The 19,040-nt window shown below is 37.3% G+C and overlaps 1 protein-coding gene across 1 annotated transcript in view; it reads left to right on the forward strand.

The window, feature by feature from the left end:
- PPP2R5A (protein phosphatase 2 regulatory subunit B'alpha) overlaps positions 1 to 19,040 on the forward strand; it is a 47,366-nt gene that overhangs the window by 25,587 nt on the left and 2,739 nt on the right. The window contains exons 3-11 of the mRNA XM_075749201.1: positions 111 to 212; positions 6,195 to 6,287; positions 8,006 to 8,136; positions 8,341 to 8,400; positions 9,615 to 9,723; positions 12,143 to 12,196; positions 16,208 to 16,258; positions 17,234 to 17,353; positions 17,434 to 17,561. Coding sequence (XP_075605316.1) covers positions 111 to 212; positions 6,195 to 6,287; positions 8,006 to 8,136; positions 8,341 to 8,400; positions 9,615 to 9,723; positions 12,143 to 12,196; positions 16,208 to 16,258; positions 17,234 to 17,353; positions 17,434 to 17,561 — 848 coding nt within the window. The remainder of the gene's footprint in view (positions 1 to 110; positions 213 to 6,194; positions 6,288 to 8,005; positions 8,137 to 8,340; positions 8,401 to 9,614; positions 9,724 to 12,142; positions 12,197 to 16,207; positions 16,259 to 17,233; positions 17,354 to 17,433; positions 17,562 to 19,040) is intronic.

Raw genomic sequence — 19,040 nt, forward strand, 5'->3', positions numbered from 1 at the left:
TTTTAAGCTGGCTTTGTTTCGTGTAATTTTAGGATAAAAGTAGTATGTTGCCGAGTGATCTGTGGAAACACAAAATGTGATACAATTAAAAAAATTTTTTTCTCTTGCAGATTAGCTCTAATATTTTCAGAACACTTCCACCTAGTGATAACCCAGATTTTGATCCAGAAGAAGATGAACCAACTCTTGAAGCCTCGTGGCCCCACATACAGGTATGTTATTCCTTTATTTTCAAGCCTTTTTGTATGGCAAAAACTGTGAATAAATACTTGAGTAATTTCGTGCCTTTAAGAACATCAAAATTGCGTTTATAATACAATTGAGTTTCTATACTGGGGAGGGGAAAAAAGTGGTGCTTTTCTTAACGTATATAAATATGGCAGAATGTAAGTCTTCCAAACTGCTTAAATACTTTTTTTTAACGGAGTGATTGCACTGTTCAAGTGTGGTATACATCTCATAACATGTAGATATTCTAGTTAATTATGCTTTTAACACATTTGTTTTCTGCACTTGAGCAACTTTTTTGTGTGACTTGAATAAAATATTAAATTTGATAGTTTGAATTCTTGTGACAGAAACAAAAAATCAATAGCCTTTATTTGTCTTTTGAGCAAGAAATAGATATCTCCCTCATTCTTCCCACCCTCTTCCCTCCCTCCATGCAAAAACTTTACAATATAGGCGTTGTTGTTTGGTAACAGTTGGTTAGTTATTTTATTGTTGCACTCCTGTGCCAATCTTGTGATTTTCATAGCATTGCTGTATCACTCACGTGATTGACTTGCAATACTGCTGAATTTTTTTTTCTCAATTAAACTGTTAAAAGTTGAACAAACCTAAATCACTTGTAATCATCCAAGTTCATATTTCAGGTAGTCCCTTGCTAAATTTATGTGAGTAGTATCAGTTAAATAAAAGTTATGTAGCAACTCCTAGTAGTGGGTAGAAGATTAATAGCTACCACACGTGCATACCATTCTCTTCCCTCTTTTAAAATGCTGCTTTGTCCCTATAATATTATGGTTCTAATGTATCAACAAATGTTCTCATTTAAAAACTCAACTTCTAATATTGGCTATAAAATGTACATGTTCAGGATCATATTTGAGACTTAAACCAAGTAATAAACAAGTTATCACAAAACACAACTCCACAGATTAAAGGCTGTGATAATAATTATATGTGGTGATCCTAAAATCATAGGAGAAATGGCTATAACTGAACTAGATGAGAGGATTTTTTTTTGGTAGAGGTGGGAGTGTGCAAGGGCTATGCAAATGTCTTTTATGGTCAGTAGCAACATCATCTGACTTGAAAATGCCCCTATCTCTCAGGAGTAAAATTTGTAAATGTTAGCTCGGATCACTTGAGGTCATAAGCAAGCTATAGTTCTTTTTATAGAAAAAGACTTGTGGTTTCTGTGACCAGTTCACTTGTGCTTTAGGCTTGTCTAAGAGAAATTGAAAGAACTTTGTAGCCTGTAGTATTATTTAAAAATTGTATTTTCTACTTCTTCCTTTGCATTTTTCTAAATGAGTTTTGGCCAGGCTGTCTGATCATTGATTGTGGATTTCCCTCTCCTGCATCAATTGTTCATCCTGTCCTTGGAAAAGATTGCTCATTGCAGCACAATAGAAACAGTTAGTGTTTTTCTCTGTCTTTTACAGTTCACATGCTACTGGGTAGAAGACTGAGTTTGGTAACTTAGTAATTGCCCTCCACGAGCACAAAACTGTCTCAAACTTTGTGTGTGGAGGAAGGCGGTGTGCACACCCGTTTCCCCCCAACCCTCATATCAAAACCCATTATTACTTTTAGTATAGTCTAAAGTACTGCTTGGAGTGTGTGTGTGCGGATGTTTTACTGGCTGTGATTTGTGATTGCTCAGTTACAAATTCAGAATTCTATCCTGAGCTGGCAGTCAGGTAGATGGTTTTCTGGGAGGGGAAAAAAAAGAACTCTGAATCTCTACTCTTTGGTTGAATCTGTTGGCATTTGTAACATAACGTGATAGATAATGGCTTAGTAAGTTACCATGTGTGTACTCAGAACAAAACACTCGAGACCTTCAGTAAAATGAGTGGCACTTGAAAGGCATTGCTTTACAGCACTACTCAAGATGGCTTGTAACAGCCAAACTACGTTGAGCAGGTTGACATTAAAGCCACTGTGCATTTTGAAGCTTGGGGAGTTGCAGAGTTGGTGGAATTGGTAGCTTAAAGCAGTAATATTTTAGTGGTCTCTGCAAGAAAGATGATTGAATCACTGAAGTAATAGGAGTTATATTTCTTAGCTCTTTGACCCAAGCAGAGCAATTTTGAGAACCAAAATGACTAAATCCAACAGTTGTTCCTTGATGTAGTATTTCCAGTGGTAATGCTTCAGTTAAACACAAGGAAGTTGAGCATACCTGTCTTTTTTAAGATAGGAGCAGCAAGTATCTGTTGTGGCTAGAATTCATTCTTGCCCCCCTGGCTGATAGTTGTTGTTATGCTTCTGAGTTTGTAAACATTAGCATACAGGAGAAGGGAGAGGCTGACTATCCAGAAATGGCCATTGCAACTTGCTTGCTGAAATGCCTCAGATAAAGCTTCGTGGATTTCCAAAGTTATTTATACGTTTTACCAGCTGTACATGTTCTAGGAGCAGTGGTACCTAGTTATCAGGAAGCTAGACGATTCTGTAAGCATCAGTACTGCATAAATACTCCTTCAGTGCATAAAATGTTCCAGTGATACAGCTCAGAAACTGGATTTTTGAGCACTAAATTTTGTTTTTCTGAAAGCTCTTCAAGAACAATAGCAACAGTCGTGGTTCTGGAATTGCGTGTGTTTATATGAAACATTCAAATGGCTACTAATGAGTAATCTCGCTATATTGGAAATGAGAAATGTAACTGATTTATTTGTTGTCATATACTGAGAACCTTGTATTCATATTGACTTGTTCTGTTTTACAGATGAGATATACCTTGGTTTTGCTCCTGATTGATATGCTAAACTTAATTTTGGACAGCTTGTACCAATATTTTACAGCATTATGCTATAACTTAGTTCTTCTGCTTTATGTTCATTGCAGTCCCCATATGTGTTCATGGAAAGAAGTCGTAATTGTCCTTCTTCCCCCTGTTCTTTAGGGAAACAAGACATGCCAATTTAGTCTTAACTTGTAAAAGGTGTTCTATCCTATGACAATTCTAGTGACTTCTCGGTATCCTTTCAAGTTTGAATAAATTTTCTCAAGTATGTGTTAGCACTGTGCATCTCCAGCTGTACTGTCAGTATCTTCCTGGAATATCCTAGAATTTCATCTGTCACTTCCATGGCTTCATTGTTTAGATGGATCTTAGTCATCCTATGGTTAACCCTTTCTCAGCTTAAAGGCTTGCAAGTGCTTAGCAGAGTTTTTTCTTGGATGTCTAACTGTGACTTTGGGATCCTTGAGTTTCATCCTGTATTTATTACTCCAGGACTTCAGGGTCAACTTGTCTTTTCTTATTGATAACCTGACATACTTTTTTCTTTTTTTTTTTCCCCCCTGGTGGTAGCTTGCAATATTGTATCATCATCATCTAAGCTGTATCACATGTGACTATTCTTTGTTGTGTTCACTGACAGAAATATTTAATATAGGACTTTATTACAGTAATAGTTAATAAAATTTATTTCCAAAATTGATTCCTATAAAGCTGTGCTAATAAACCTTCTTCCAGCCATATGTTTCCCATTTCAATACAAACCACTAATGAATGTATCTAGTTTCTAGCTTGAAAAAGATCAATGGAATCATAAATCGTAGAATGGTTTGGGTTGGAAGGGACCTTTTAAAAATCAACTGGTCCAACCTCCCTACAATGAGCAGGGACATCTTCAACTAGATCAGGTTGCCCAGAGCCCCGTCCAACCTGAACTTGAGTGTTTCCAGGGACTGGGCATCTACCATCTCTCTGAGCAACCTGTACCAGTGATTCACTACCCTCATTGTAAAAAATTTCTTCCTTGCATCTAGCCTGAATCTACCCTTTTTGGTTTAAAACCATTGCCCCGTGTCCTATTGCAACAGGCCCTACTAGAAAGCCTGTCCCCATCTTTCTTGTAAGCCCCCTTTGAGTACTGGAAGTCTGCAATAAGGTCTCCCTGGAGCCTTCTCTTCTCCAGGCTGAACAACCCCAACTGTTTCAGCCTGTCCTCATAGGAGAGGTGCTCCAGCTCTCTGATTATTTTTGTGGCCCTCCTCTGGACTCACTCCAACAGATCCATGTCTTTCCTGTCCTGAGGACCTCAGAGCTGGATGCAGTACTCCAGGTGGGGTCTCACGAGAGCAAGAGTAGAGGGTGAGAATCACCTCCCTTGACCTGTGCCATGCTTCTTTTGATGCAGCTGAGGACACAGTTGGTTTTCTGGGCTGTGAGCACACATTGCCAGCTCATGTCCAGCTTTTCATCCACCAGTACCCCCAAGCCTTTCTTTGCAGGGCTGCTCTCAATTGCTGTGTTAATACCAGGGGTTGTCCTTGGCCTTGTTGAACCTCATGAGGTTCACATGGGCCCACTTCTCAAGCTTGTCCAGGTCCCTCTGGAGGGCATCCTGTCCCTGAGGCGTGTCAACCATGCCACTCAGCTTGGTGTCATCTGCAAACGTGCTGAGGGTGCACTCAATCTCACTGTGTCATCAATAAAGATATTAAACAGCCATGGTTGATCTTTTCCTACCACACAGGGTGGATTATGGTAATACTTAATTACATTATTGGATTGTCTATTGCCAAGCTTTTAAAAATTCTGTCTTATGTTGTCTATTTTGCACCTGGGTGCTATTGTGTTTATGCACAAGACAACAAATTAAGGCTGTACAGGGCAGCCTGTGTTTTAATACAGTTCTGTAACATGAAATTTGTATACATTTAAACTGCTGATCTGAAAAGCTCTTGTTGCAGTCTGTCAGAGGGGAAGAAAGAGTGAAGGGGAATTTGTGTTTTTGAGCTTCTGCTTTGCAGTTACAGCATACCCTCCTAGAGGCTATGCGTAAGTAACTGTCATCTCAAATGTTCTAGATAAAAAGTACTTACTGTCAAGCACTTCTCTCAAGTGAACTTCATAATTATAATTATGAATTACTCGTGTGTTGGCTCTGAGTTTAATAAGTACTCATAGTGGTAATAGTTGAAATACATGCCTGTGAGTGACCACAGCTCTGGGTGGTTTTTATTTAGAAGTCCAGTCAGTGATGTCCTTATGTATCTAAATTGTGTTTTAGTAGTATTACCAATCAGTAGTTAAACTAACATGGAGTTAAGAAACAGGCGTTGAGAGTAGAAGCAGCCCTGAACATGTCTAAATGTAAGACATCTTTCCTCTCAATTCTGTCTTTGTTACGAGATGCCTTATATGTATTTTATAAATCTGCCGTCATTATGGAAGTACAGTATTTTATCTTAGACTTATATGAACCCCAAAATATGTGACTTGTGCTCTGGCTTCTTCATGTCTGTCTCTGCTACCTCAGGCCCTCACTAGCTCTATCTCCTGTCTGTTTCTCCATCTGTGGGCATTTTGGGATCATAAAGAAAGGGGATTTGAACTCAGTTAAAAAAAAAACAAACCCAAAACTACAAAATATAAAGGATGTTGAAGATAAATCTGCAGAGGATCCTGTTGTTTGAATTGAGTGTCTAGGTTATAGAAACCTAATGTTAAACTCTTAAGTTTCTGTATTCATTCAGCTTTTTAATAGGACTTTATTTTTGGAGTTTGCAGCTGAAACTTAATTTCAGGAACACTTAGCAAATTTTTTCTTCATCTGTTTAAGGAATTATGTGATGTTAGAGTACTTAATTTAACCCTCAGTGTTGATAAGCGTTTGGTAACTTATTTCTACATAAAAATTCTTAATATGGTAGGAAATGTGAATATATGTAATACTTAGAACTTTTTTTGTCTAATAGTGATACTTTCAGTAGATTATTTATTAAGCTTTCACTCTGCTGGGAATTAGTGTTCTTGATACTTACTGTAATTCTTTCAGTAAATTCTGGTAGAGGCTGTGATTAAGCATTGATGTGTTAGGCTTCAGTTTCCTTTTGTACCTTTCAAGCATGTGAATAGTCCCACTGATTTGGTGGTAGTGGCAAGGCTGAGATCTGTGTTTATGGTGTGCTTACTAACTTCAGAATTTTCATTTCAATGTTTGTAGTTGGTGTATGAATTTTTCCTGAGGTTTTTGGAGAGCCCGGATTTTCAGCCTAGTATTGCAAAGCGATATATTGACCAGAAATTTGTACAGCAGGTAAGTAGAGAGTTTTCCCACCCCCAGATTTAAAGATCACCTCTCAAGCTTAACTTATCAGATGACTGTACAGCTAAGGAGAATATTAAAGCTTTCATGCTGACACAGGGTTAAATTTTAGTTGTTCCAACAGTGGTTTCTGCCAAACACTAAACAAACAGCACATCATACTACACACACTATATGTAACTAGCAATTTCATGAACACTTTGTTTTCAGATATCAACCTTGGTGCTTTGCAATGCAAGGTATTTGTAATTTGTAAATACAAGTTGTGTTTGTAATGATTTGTAACTTCCAGTCAAATCAACAATGTGCTAATTAAACTTTTGTGGTGCTTTTATGTTTGGCTTTTTTCGTAGGTTTCTCATGGGAAACTTACAGCAAACTTTCTTCCTGTTCTTATTGTACATGAAATGTGTTCCAACATCTGCTAACTTGTGACTAGACAGTGTCGTTCTCTTTACTATTGTGTGTTAACCACAGAAGGAAAATTAAGTAAGAAAGTACCTAGGAAAATCATGTTTCACTGTGGAAAGTAACTATGAGCAAGAAAATGAAGTGAGACTTCATATTAAGTATAATTAGCTGTTATAGGTGTTTCCTTCTCTGTTTTATTTGACTTTTCCACAAAATTTAGGCCTGAAGCTGTTGCTGAACTATTGGCTGTGGGTATCCAGTTTACTAATTGACCTGTGGTTCTTAAGAGCCATGTTGCAGTTTCAATTCCTGACATTTCACTTGATCTTTCTCTAGAGTACAAGACAGACAATGCAAGGAACAGCTAGCTATATATGGAAAAAAGTAGAGTAGTGACCCTGAGAAATTCCTTCTAAATATAAAAATGAAATGAGCCTCAACAAAGTTCCTGAACAGCTGTTTCCAGTCCCTTGTGCTGCTTGGTGTAGACATACCTAAGCTCGCAGGCCTGAACTGAGCAGGAGACTGTAGTGACTGCTTGAACTAACTTGTTTAGCGCAGTTAGCACTTTTGAGTATGCTCTTACTTGGACATGCAGACAAAAAAACCCCAAAACTAAAATAATGGTCTGTAATGGGATTGGAATATCTTTTGATGTCTTTGAGTATGGTCTCTTCTGTATCCTTGGAAAACTTTCTATAAGAAGAAAATGTGTGGAAAATCTTGCTAGCTTATTGTGGCATTTAGTCCATATTAGCAGAGAATCAGTTAATAATTGCATCTTATGTTTATTTTATGACCTCCTCCATATGAAATCATTAATTGTGAAAATTCTTGTATAGGAATGCTTTTGCTGAATCTTCAAGACACAAGTAGCTTTTTGAGATGAGCAGTACAGGATTTTAGTTGAGAAACTGTAAATATCTGACACAGATTTTATTCATTCTGGTGTCTTAAAGGCCAAGTATAAACTATTTACGTAAGGTTTGATAATTTCATTCTTAGCATTTCATTTTTATTTTGATGGTGTAATAGGTGTTGGAATGGCTTTGATGTCTGTTGTATATAGACTTTTGAAGGGAATGAAGCTGCTGGGTTTATTTTTTAAAAATATAATCAGCTTTATTAAAAATCTAATTTTGAAAATATAATATTGGCATCCAAACAATTTTTTTTGTTAAACTGATTCTAATTTCTCTAATGTAAACTTGTAAGTTAATGATAAAACTCAAACTGGTTAGTAATGTAACAAAATTTAAGTCTTTCAAAAGTAACACATTTCAATTTAATTTTTAAAGTTGTTGGAGCTCTTTGATAGTGAAGACCCACGAGAACGTGATTTCCTAAAGACAGTTCTTCATCGAATTTATGGAAAATTCCTTGGTTTAAGAGCATTCATCAGGAAACAGATTAACAACATTTTCCTCAGGTATGCTCTGTGTGTGTGTGACTACGTTGAGGAATATTTTATCTTGCCTTCATGGTCTGGGTCTGCAGTGATTTATTCCTGAAATAAAAGACCTGGTTTTGGTCTGTGATCTGGCTTTCAAATATACGAAACTTATTAAAGGTTATTTCTTTGAAATCTCTGATCCTCTGTTTCAATTTTTATGGTTGTCTTTTTTTGTAACAGGTTTATATATGAAACAGAGCACTTCAATGGTGTTGCTGAACTTCTTGAGATATTAGGAAGGTAAGTTTGATCTGACACAAAAATATAAAATGTTACTGTGGGTGTTTGGTTCAGCTTTCTTGCTTTGGGAATGGAGGGGGAAAAGAGAATTATTGCAGTAACAACTGATGAAGTGCAGTCACTGATATAATCTAATACTGTCTGGGTTACCATGTGAATATCAAATTAGGACATAGGATATAAATTATTCTTTTTTGGTGCAAGTTTTAAAGATGACTGGCAAAATATTTCTTGAGGGTCCTTGTTTGTCAGGAGTATCTACTCTTGCTTATCTCATCTGATAGATGACTTATTCTTTGATTAAGATAATGAGTGTTAACTTTTGCCCTCATAGTGAATGAAAAGCTTTAACCTTCAGCAGGGTGGTTTTCTTTAAATTCTATTCAGAAAAGCCTTGTAAGTGCTTGGGTTTTTTAGTTATCTTTTTTGACAGTATTTCACTAATTTAATTTTTAACTTTGAAGATTTTGTGGTAGAATTTTATTTTTTTCCCCCAAACTCACATATATTTCATAGTAAATAATTTTATAAATATTACTGGTTTAACTGAAAATACAAACATTGTGAAACTACTGTGGAACAAATTTTCATGAAAATCAAATGAAAGGGATACCATTATTTTCTCAGTTTTATCTAAACTGTAGGGGGAGAGGGGGAGCCCCCAACCATTTCCTGAAGGACTCTTGTCTGTTCTACAACTCATCAACTCTTAAGAATAGATTACTGAATCAATGAGACAATTTTTTTTAACTTTGTTTTTGGAGGGAAACTTTGTTCAACAATGTCAAAACAAACATTCAAACCACGCTGTTAAAATAGTTCAAAATTGTGTGTCATCTCTATTTTCCTTCTGCAAGTTGCTAGTGATGTGGGTAAAATGGATCAGCTTCCTGATTCATCTGTCTAAGCTTTACAATTAGACAGCAAGACTTACTGTAGATTTACTTAATGGAGGTCATGATAAAAATACTTCAGCTCATCTAACGAGTATTATTTAACTACTGTGATTCTCTGGTATTCATACTAAGAGTCTCAACTTGCATGATACCAACACTTAAAAGGTTGTGCATATGTAGAGCTATTTTGTGGCCTGAAAATAATCAGGTTTAGAAATTGAATCAGAAATGAAGTGTCTCTTGAGTTTACAGAAATTCTTGACTTGCTAGGGGAAAAAAAAATTAATAAAAATAAATCCTGCTTATTCATGTTTTCAGTATTATCAATGGTTTTGCACTGCCACTGAAAGCAGAACACAAACAGTTCCTTATGAAAGTTCTGATTCCCATGCATACAGCAAAGGGATTAGCTTTGTTTCATGCACAGGTAAGCATTTGCCTATTTTTGAGTGGTGGGGTTTTTGTATTTGCATTTGAAACAAATGAAATTTAAAGCAGTGTGTGTTATATCATCAATATTCAAAAACATTTGCAAATTCAATCATTGGGTTTTTTTAAAGATCTTATGGATCTTATGTCTAAATGTTAATTTTAAGATAATATTTAGCATATATTAAAAGTGAAAGAATATAACACCAAGTCAGTCACGTCAACTGAAGTGGGAAGCTTTTTTGCTTGCTAGTCTTGTCACACTTTAAGCTTCATTTAATCCCAGGACCTTGTGCTGTTATCACTTCCTTTATGTAACCTAAATGCTGTGTAGAAAAGAACCTTGGGTATGGCCAGGTACTTATTTTGAAAGTGCTTTTTTTATTTCTAAAACTATACCAGTGATGGGGAGGGGAAGAGAATGTTGGATATAAATGGCAGAAGTGTACAGTAACTCTCTGGATCAGCTAGAAATTATGTAGATCCATGACATGCTGTCAGAATGCTGCAGTTCTTCATTTGACTTCCATTCTTATACTTTGCACAGTCATTCAGCATCTTATTTGAGGAATAAGGTATATCCTTTCCAGACATATGGCACTTGAGTATAAAATACATTTGATCCAAACATGCAAGTAATACTGCTGTGGCTAATTAAAAACTTGCTTTGTTAACTTAGCTCACTAATACAGTTCCTTATAGACTAAAGATACAAGGAAATGAGTTTCTAATTACAGTGCAATCATTATGACTACATAGTCTATAAACAGGATCAAGCTGAGAGCTCAGTTAATTCCTAATTCTCATATAAAGTTTTAATTTAATTAAATCATTGCCTCTGTGGTTTATTGCTATGCAATAGGCTGCTCCATGGAATGAGTCAGTGATATGAAAGGGACCAGTCACTTGCCAAAGGTATTCTTACTGATAGATCAGTACAGCAAGCTATCCTTTTTTTTTCTATGATACCTTTAATCCAGTCCATCGGTACCTGAAAGGGTCCTACTAATTCAGCTGTACCGGGTGCCTGAAAGTAGCGTTTGGTTTGCTGACCAGGCTACTCATCTATCCTTTCATAAACCACGGCTGCCACGTATGGTTTCAAGCGCCACGTTTCTGGTTTTGTATTATCCTGAAGGTGTAAACCAGCATTAAATCTGCTTTACAATCAGGAGTGGCCTGGTTGCTTTGTTGCTGCAGTACAAGTTTAGGCTACTCTTAAAAGTTAAAGCCTTAAAGATGAATTAAGTTTGAGTCTCTGTGTCTTTGAACAACAAAGCATTACTGTACAATGTATATATAATGGGATTTTATGAGATTAATGTGTGACATTTATTATTTTTTTGAATCTACACATGTACATCCTTAGCCTAAGGGTGAAAGAAATAATTTGGACCTGTTGTAATTACAGCATTGCAATAATCTGCTTTGGGATAACAGATTTAAAAAAAAAAAAAGGAAAGGTAATGCTTAGATTCAAGCATCCTAAGTATTGAAATGTACATGTAATGCATGTAAATAACTTTTGTCTTTGCTTTATATTGTGAGATGAAAAATACTGTGACTTCTTAAAATCAATCTTAATGGAATCTAGGATTGCAAGTACTTTAGTAAAAGGATTATTGTATGTTTCCTGTACTGGGCAGAGGTATGGTTGTTTAGTTACTTAACTATGTGCTAAGTAACTAAACAATAAGTAACTATATACCCTGTAATATCACACTTCAGCCTGAGAAGACCCCTGGACAGAAATCACTAGAGCCTGGGAGAGCATGCTGGTGACTTAATCACATTATGCTTCCCCCACTTCACACACTCTTGCACAGGCATTTGTTGTTGGCCATTGCTGGGGACAGGATACTCACTGGACAGATGCTGCCTGATCTCTTATGGCCATGTAATATGTGAAAATTCTTTCACCTGTAATCTTATCACTGAATGTTACGTGCTGTAGATGTCTAGTACTTGAGTAATGTGTGCTCGGTCAAACCTGGTCTAAAACTTTTTTGACTGAAAGCATCCCTTTTTTTACCCCAGTATAGAAGTTTGAAACTGATAGTTTTATAACGTTAATACAGGAACTGATGTTGAGAAAAATCTGTCTGGATACTGGATCTGAGTTAGGGAAATAGCTGTCAAGCTTAAAAATAATTTTCTTCTAGGATGAAAAAAAAAAGTGGGTTTTTTGTATGCATGAAGATTTTGTAAGATAGAGCAGACTTGTATATCTTGCTGCTTTAATTGCTGTTTTGTTTAGTTTGAAAGAATATAAAATGGCTGTGTGGGGTGTTTTGGGTTGGGTTCCCCCTGCTTCCCCCGATCTGAAGTGCTTCCATTATAAGTTGTGATACTTAGTTATGCTGCAATGTCTAAACAGTGTCTGTTTAAACTAAATAATTGTATGACTTACATTCTAGCTCGCCTATTGTGTTGTACAGTTCCTGGAAAAAGATACAACTTTAACAGAGCCTGTAAGTGTTTTACAGTTGAATGTTTTTCTATTTTTAATTTCAACTAAGTATTGCAGTGTAACTTGTTAGAGTTGTATAGCTGTGCTATCTTGATTATTGATCCATAGGTGGGGGGTTTTTTTGGGGGGGAGAGGGGAGAGGAATTAAATCTAGAGCAGTTGTTAAAAAAGAATTTTGGGTTTGAAAGGGCAGTTATTGCTTAACCTGTGACCAAGATAGAGCACAAATTTAAATAAAAGTTTGAACTGCTGATATAATGCAAATTGCTTCATATGAGAAAGCATGTAACGGCCATATTCCTTCCTAGTATGAACTAAAATTTCAGTATTTTTGGTTCTGATGGCTTGTGCCTAGCCACCTCAAAAAGCTGAAATATTTTAGGGAATAAACAATCCCAAAATAAAAGTTGGAAAGAATAACAACACTTTATTTGGAATTTCAGAGTTCTTTCTGTCTAAATGTGATGTTTCTGTTCTGTCTCTTCAGCTAGTGGGGTGCCTCTTGGCAGTTACAATACAGGTGCTTCAGGCATCAGTGCCTTTTGCCAGACTGAATCTCCTATGATCCATATTGACAGCTCAGCTAAAAGGGGTTTGCGGTGCTTTGGCAGTGTCCGTAAAGAAGAATGCAGGCTCAGGGCACTGCCACAGCTCATGGGGACACAGACTGATGTCAGACCAGCTATAACAGAAACTGGTTTTAGTTGGACAATCAGAATTTTTTCCTGTGAGGGTTATGTTGATATTTAAATACTTTATCCCTTTTTGTGACAGAAAAATGAAGACCTTATGCAAAATTTAAATTTTTCTACAAAGAAAAAAATCAACAGCTTTGTAGAAACAACATAGATCTTCACTAGTCTTTCAGTGGAGAAGCTTGTTTTCTGCACAGTCACTTAAGTATTGATGCTCCTCATCAGAATACAAGTTATTCCGTAGGTGGTGGAAGGTGGTAAACTTGACTGTCTATAAATTTGCCTTGTCTGCTTGAAGCATCTTTCCCCCTGTTGCCAGCTACACTGGTCGATAAGCTTATTTTGTTGGGTAGGGTGAGGAGAAAGGAATTGCATAAGCCTTCTTCCTTAAGCCAAGTGGTAAGACAACCCAGGCATTTTGGCAGTTAAAGTTGATGTGTGAGGAGAAAATGTGTAGTATTACATAAAAACCTGCAAAATTGAATGAAGTGACAACATGACAAAGTCAGAACTTCCCGATATGAATTTACTGAACTGTGATGCAGGATCCAGGCCCAAACTTTGAAGGGAAGAAGGCCAGGCTTTTGAAGTAGGAGTGCCATAGTGCAATTCTGAGACTTCATCTAGGCTATATACAATACTGATGAAGAGGCAGCCAGAAAAGTTGAATTCAGAATGGAGAAGATGAAAGAACTCACTGTGGAGTCACTGCCCATGCTTGCTTTGGTCATTGCTCTGAGCCTATAGTAAAAATTGGCTTTATAAAGGCGTAAAAGTTAATAGATGATGAAAGTGAAACTTTAAGAAACTTCCTGAAATGGTTGAAAAGTTAAAATTCGGGGCAACTGATGAGATAGCATTTGGAATTTTTTTTGCTTTAGGTTAAGTAATATTTTAAGAACTCCCATCAGAAGGCAGTCTTCACAAGTACCTTACTGTTATTTTTCTGGCAGGAATTGTCACTCAGGGTCAATTTAGAGGGCATTCAATCTGAGCTCTTGTAGTCTGCCTTGGGTCAGTCCTGATGTTTGCAGAGCTGACAGGAAGAGTTTGTTACCTAACCCTGCTAAGTGCAATGGCCTTTACACTGAAGAAATCAGGGTAAACACGCGGTTCTTGTATGCAAGATAGGTTATTCTAGCAGGTGCCTACTGTTGTAAGTCAACTTTATGGGAATTTTGTAGCTGAGGGAGAACTATTAATCTTAGAGTTTTGTGTAGTAAGAGCAGCAGGATATCAGATCTGCATTCATGTTGAATATTTCTTTGAATAAAATCTTTGACCATAAATGTGACGGCATAGTCAAGCTGGAAACTGATAGTCTCTCTGAGGAGCGAGGAACAGGTATGCTGTTAAGATCTGCACTGTTATACTCAGGACATGTTATTTCTTTAGCAAGTTCAGAATATGAGTCTGCGTAGCAAAGTGTATTCAATGCTCTTACAAGTGATTCTGGAAACTACACTTCTCCGGCTAACTCAATTTTATGCTTTTGAGACCAGTAAATTTGTGCCCCAATTAGGGGTGTATGGTAGGTTCTCACAGCTTTGCTTTGGCAATGTGCTTGTCTGAAAATTTTTGGCTTACTTGCATTGTTCGGGGAGGAGGGGAAGGGAAGGTGTAGGCAGAATGAGCTATTGCACCTGTAAATCTTTGGGTTTGTTCTTTAAAAATACAAAATGTCAATAGTGTGTGAGAGTCTTTCAGTTAGGAGCTAACTAACAGAAAATGGCCCTAGATTTATAGTGTATTTACATAGACTACTTTAAATTGTGAATCTAGAGAAACAAATGTAACTAATTCATGCAAGTCTGACTCCTGGAGGGTGGAGAAGCAGGTGAGTGAAAGACTACCAGGTCAGGTATTGCAGTGAAATGGGGGAGCTCATAATTTCTTTCCTGTCAGCGTGCCATCTGCCCCAGCTCTCCGGCTCCCTCCTTGGAGGTAGGACAGAGGCCAGGTCGGTACTGGCCAGGCGGGTCAGGGAGGGAGCTCTGCCTCTGTGGGCCAGGCTGCAAACTTGTCACCTGTGTGGGCTGCCCCAGGCCTCTGGCCCCTTCATCACTTTTCAGACAATGGTGTTACTATTTCAGCTGTCTGTAGCTTTCAACCAGCTAGGTAGAACTGTATGGTCGAGGAGCTGTAAGGGATCTGTTCTTTCCATGTAGCCTGCTTTTTGCCTTTTTTTTTTTTGGTGGATTTGAGCATAGGACTTCACCAGCTGCTTCAGGTTTCAGCATTTGCTCAGTGTCATTTGAAGTGACGTTCAGTTTTGTAGCAGCAGGATGTGTGAGTATCCTAGGATAAAGACTTGTGGGCCCTTAAAATCATATTAACTTTTTCTCTGGAAAGTCATTTTTGATAGTACACATAGTTGTGAATAAAAGAGCCAACTGGGAAGCTGGAGGGAAAAAAAAAAATCAAGGTGCCAAAAACCAACTATGGAAGGTATTCAAATAGTTAAGTTTTACAGTTGGATATGATCAATTAGGTGCTGTTGTATCATAAAAATAGAGGTCCTTTCCTTGGAACTAAAGTTTATAAGGCTCTGAGAATGTTTCTGCTTCCGAAACATACAGTTACAGGTTGGGTTTTTTTTAGCCAGCCTTAATTTTGTAATGTAGATGCCATCCATGTCAGATGTTTGTTTCTAGGAAACAGACCTCCAGCCCTTGTTTGTTATGTGTTTCCCCTCCTTCCCCTTGGGGGCTGTACTTTCTAATTAAGTTTCCCAAAGGTTTTTTTCCAGTCTTGTGTAAGAGAGTTTCCAATGTAGATACTGGAATATTTTTTCTCTAAGTTCTCTTTTTTAGTTTCCAGTGTTAACTTTTCAAATTCCAAAAGAAAGAAGTGGTGGAGGTCATGGCTCCACTGTACAGCCCTGTTTGTGCAGTCAGTGTATACCGCTTGCTCTTGGACTTCAAACCTTGATGCTGAGACAGGTTGTCTCCAAAGTATGGATGAGTAGAAGACAAAAAATATTCTGGGGAACCTAGCTACCAGGGAGTTCACTTCATTTTGTGATGCTTTGAATGTTCAGCATCCTATCAATTTAGGTATGCGCTGGGAGTGGAGTGTGAACAGATAATCAAAGGCTTGTGAAGTGATAAGGGTCTAAATTATTCTGATAACCTAAACAAGATAAAGATTTAAATGAGACAGCGCAGTGTTTGTTTTCAGTGGAACTACATTTAGCTGTATTCAGTTTTCATTGAAACTCCAGATTAGGAAAAGCAAGCTAGTACTTCTTTTTGGAATCTTACCAAATATGTAATAGAAACTTGTTCTGCTTTAACTTGTTTGTATTTTTAATATAGGTAATCAGAGGACTGCTCAAATTTTGGCCAAAAACTTGCAGTCAGAAAGAGGTTGGTTCTGTCTCTTGTTTCTGGTGTGTGCTGTGATGGAAAATGTAGTGTGGCAGGTTCATCGTGTACCTTACCTCTGCTGTGCTTTTCAAGAGATCTTGCAGTTCTTGAAGCTTCCTGAGCTGCTCATCTTCGTGGTGCAACTCAATGCAATTGTTTTGTATGGCTGTTCCTACTGCGGTGTTACTATGTTAAAACTATATTAAAAGTTGCATTCTAATTAAGATATTGTATAGAGAAACAATTTTCTGAGGTAAGAAGTGTTTTAGTAGATAAAGACTGAGTTGGAGGCAGTCATCTGCAGCGTGACACAGACTTAGCATTTGAGATACTGAGTAAGTGTCTGGTAAGCGTATGTACATTATTTTTCTGTAATGTAAAAGTAACTTTAAACGGTTTTGGGAAACTAATTTTTTCTATTTTCTTCTATGTAGTTAAAATGAGTTTAAAAATCAGGAGTTTGATTTATGCCACCAGATCCCACCCCCTGACAGCTCTTTAAAAGCGGGGTCCCTTAACACTTTTGTCCCTGTTTGTGGGAGCGGTGTTGCATCTTGCTGTGCCACCTGCCATTCCGCTGGCTGTAATTTAAAGCAAGAATTAACTCTCGCTTCAAAAGCTGCTTTGGAGATCTCTGGAGATAATGGTGATCTTTGCAGCCATTCTTGAAGAACTAAAACATGCTAGTGGTTTTTTAACTGTAAAAAACCATATTCTGCAGAAGCAGTTCTGTGAAGTGTACAGAGCAATGGCACAAAAGAAGAAATCTGAGATGAGCTGTAACTTGGTAGCTGAAACTGATGATCAACTTCTTTCAGGCTGCAAAAGCCCTGTGGTTGTCTAATGCTTTGGAATGACATACAGTGTTCTCTGCAGGATTCATGGCTTATGTATAAGCTGTATTTTGTTTCTGTTTACAATGGCAATTAAAAAAAACCTCTCATACTTTTTGATGTGTTTCTTTTATACAAACAGGTAATGTTTTTAGGTGAAATTGAAGAAATCTTAGATGTAATAGAACCGACACAATTCAAAAAAATAGAAGAGCCTTTATTTAAGCAAATATCCAAGTGTGTGTCAAGTTCACATTTTCAGGTAAAAAAAAAAAGTACAAAAACCCCCACAACTTGTAGTTATTTATTTTGTGGTTGTTGACCCCTAAACTTTGTGTTCAGGTTGCAGAAAGAGCTTTGTACTTCTGGAATAATGAATATATTCTTAGCCTGATTGAGGAGAACATTGATAAAATTCTACCAATTATGTTTGGGAGTTTATACAAGATCTCCAAAGAACACTGGAATCCGTATGTAATGTTTAACTTTTATCTATAGTACCATAAATTGTCCACTGGACATTGGGATCATAAGCTTGTAAATGTGACTTCACTTTTACTAAAATCAGATTAAATCAGTGAGATTTCCGGATGTCACTTTCAGCTAGATCAGGCTTTCACTGTTCTGCATTATGATGGAGACCTGGAATTTCTTGAAAAAGTATGAGGAAATTGGATGATGGTTTTCATACTGTAATCACATTTGATCTTATGTGTTAGTTAAAAATGCAAATTAATACTTAGACCAAACCAATTTCCACAATTTCTGCTTTGCTGTCCTTTACTACTTTACACGAACAAAATTCTGTCAGTGTCTTCATAAGTAGTTACTGCTGCCCTGTGAGATAAGAAGGGGAAAAGATACTGTGGGTAAAGAGCAATGCCTACGACTAGAAAGGATGGTAGGAATGAGACATGAGTGACTACTTCGTTTTATATTTAATGCCACAAGTTAAATATTAGTATTTTTATATCACGTTTGAAGATAATTACATGGAAATACTAAAAAGCAAAGTGTGCTCGTCCAGCATCCTGAATTGAGTTGTAAGTCAATTTATGGGAAGTAAACTTGTCCAGGCAAAAGCCAGGGGAGGCAGGAGTCTCCCACAAGTCTGAAGTAAATCAGATGTCCTGTTTTAAGCCCTTAGAGGCTCTAAAATTACTCTGAATTTATCTAGATGGTGTGTCAAGTTGCAAACATAGCAGCTGAGACCAAATAATCAATTTTTGAGAACTAGCTCTTGGAGCATTAATAGTACTTGGACCTCAGTAAATCTGAAGGGTGCCTCTCTTTCCCTAGCTGCAGACAGAAGTTGCTCTTTATGAGGGAAGTGAAAGGCACAGGATAATTGTATACCTTGAGGAAGAAGTAGTTTGGGGAAGAAAGTCTAACCCTCTGGTTTTAATCTGTTTTAGAGGACAGAAACATGCTTATATCCATCTAGCTGGCCGATACAGACCACTTGCTCAAAATCAAGCTTTTCTCAGAAAACCAAAACCCCGACTAAGCTTTTGTCTTCAAACCACGTGAAAGCCAGTGTTCAAAACAGAAAAGCAGTGGTGTGTAGACAGGCTAAGCGTACCGTGCATTTTGAACAAGCGTAAGGCCATTGATGAATACTTGGGGGACTTCCTAGTGCCACAATGGACAAAGTCTATGAAAATCAGGCAAAACTGGCCCTTTGGCTACTTCCTTAGATTTTCCTTTCACTCATTTTTCAAGGTCACAAGACTGCATGGCACCCCTGCTCTGCAACCTTGCAATCAACACTGCTGTGTGAAGGTGAACAGCTAGTGAGGGGACAGAGGGGAAGGCAGTTTGCCCACTTTTTTGATTAATTATAAGCTTCATCATGGGCACCTCTTTAATTTTATTGCTCTTTTTGCATTTTTTTTTCTCTAAGAGCAGGTTTAAAGGAGATAACACAATATTTAAGATAGTTTATTGAA

The sequence above is a fragment of the Balearica regulorum genome, chromosome 3, assembly GCF_011004875.1.
Source record: "Balearica regulorum gibbericeps isolate bBalReg1 chromosome 3, bBalReg1.pri, whole genome shotgun sequence".
Lineage (NCBI taxonomy): Eukaryota > Metazoa > Chordata > Aves > Gruiformes > Gruidae > Balearica > Balearica regulorum.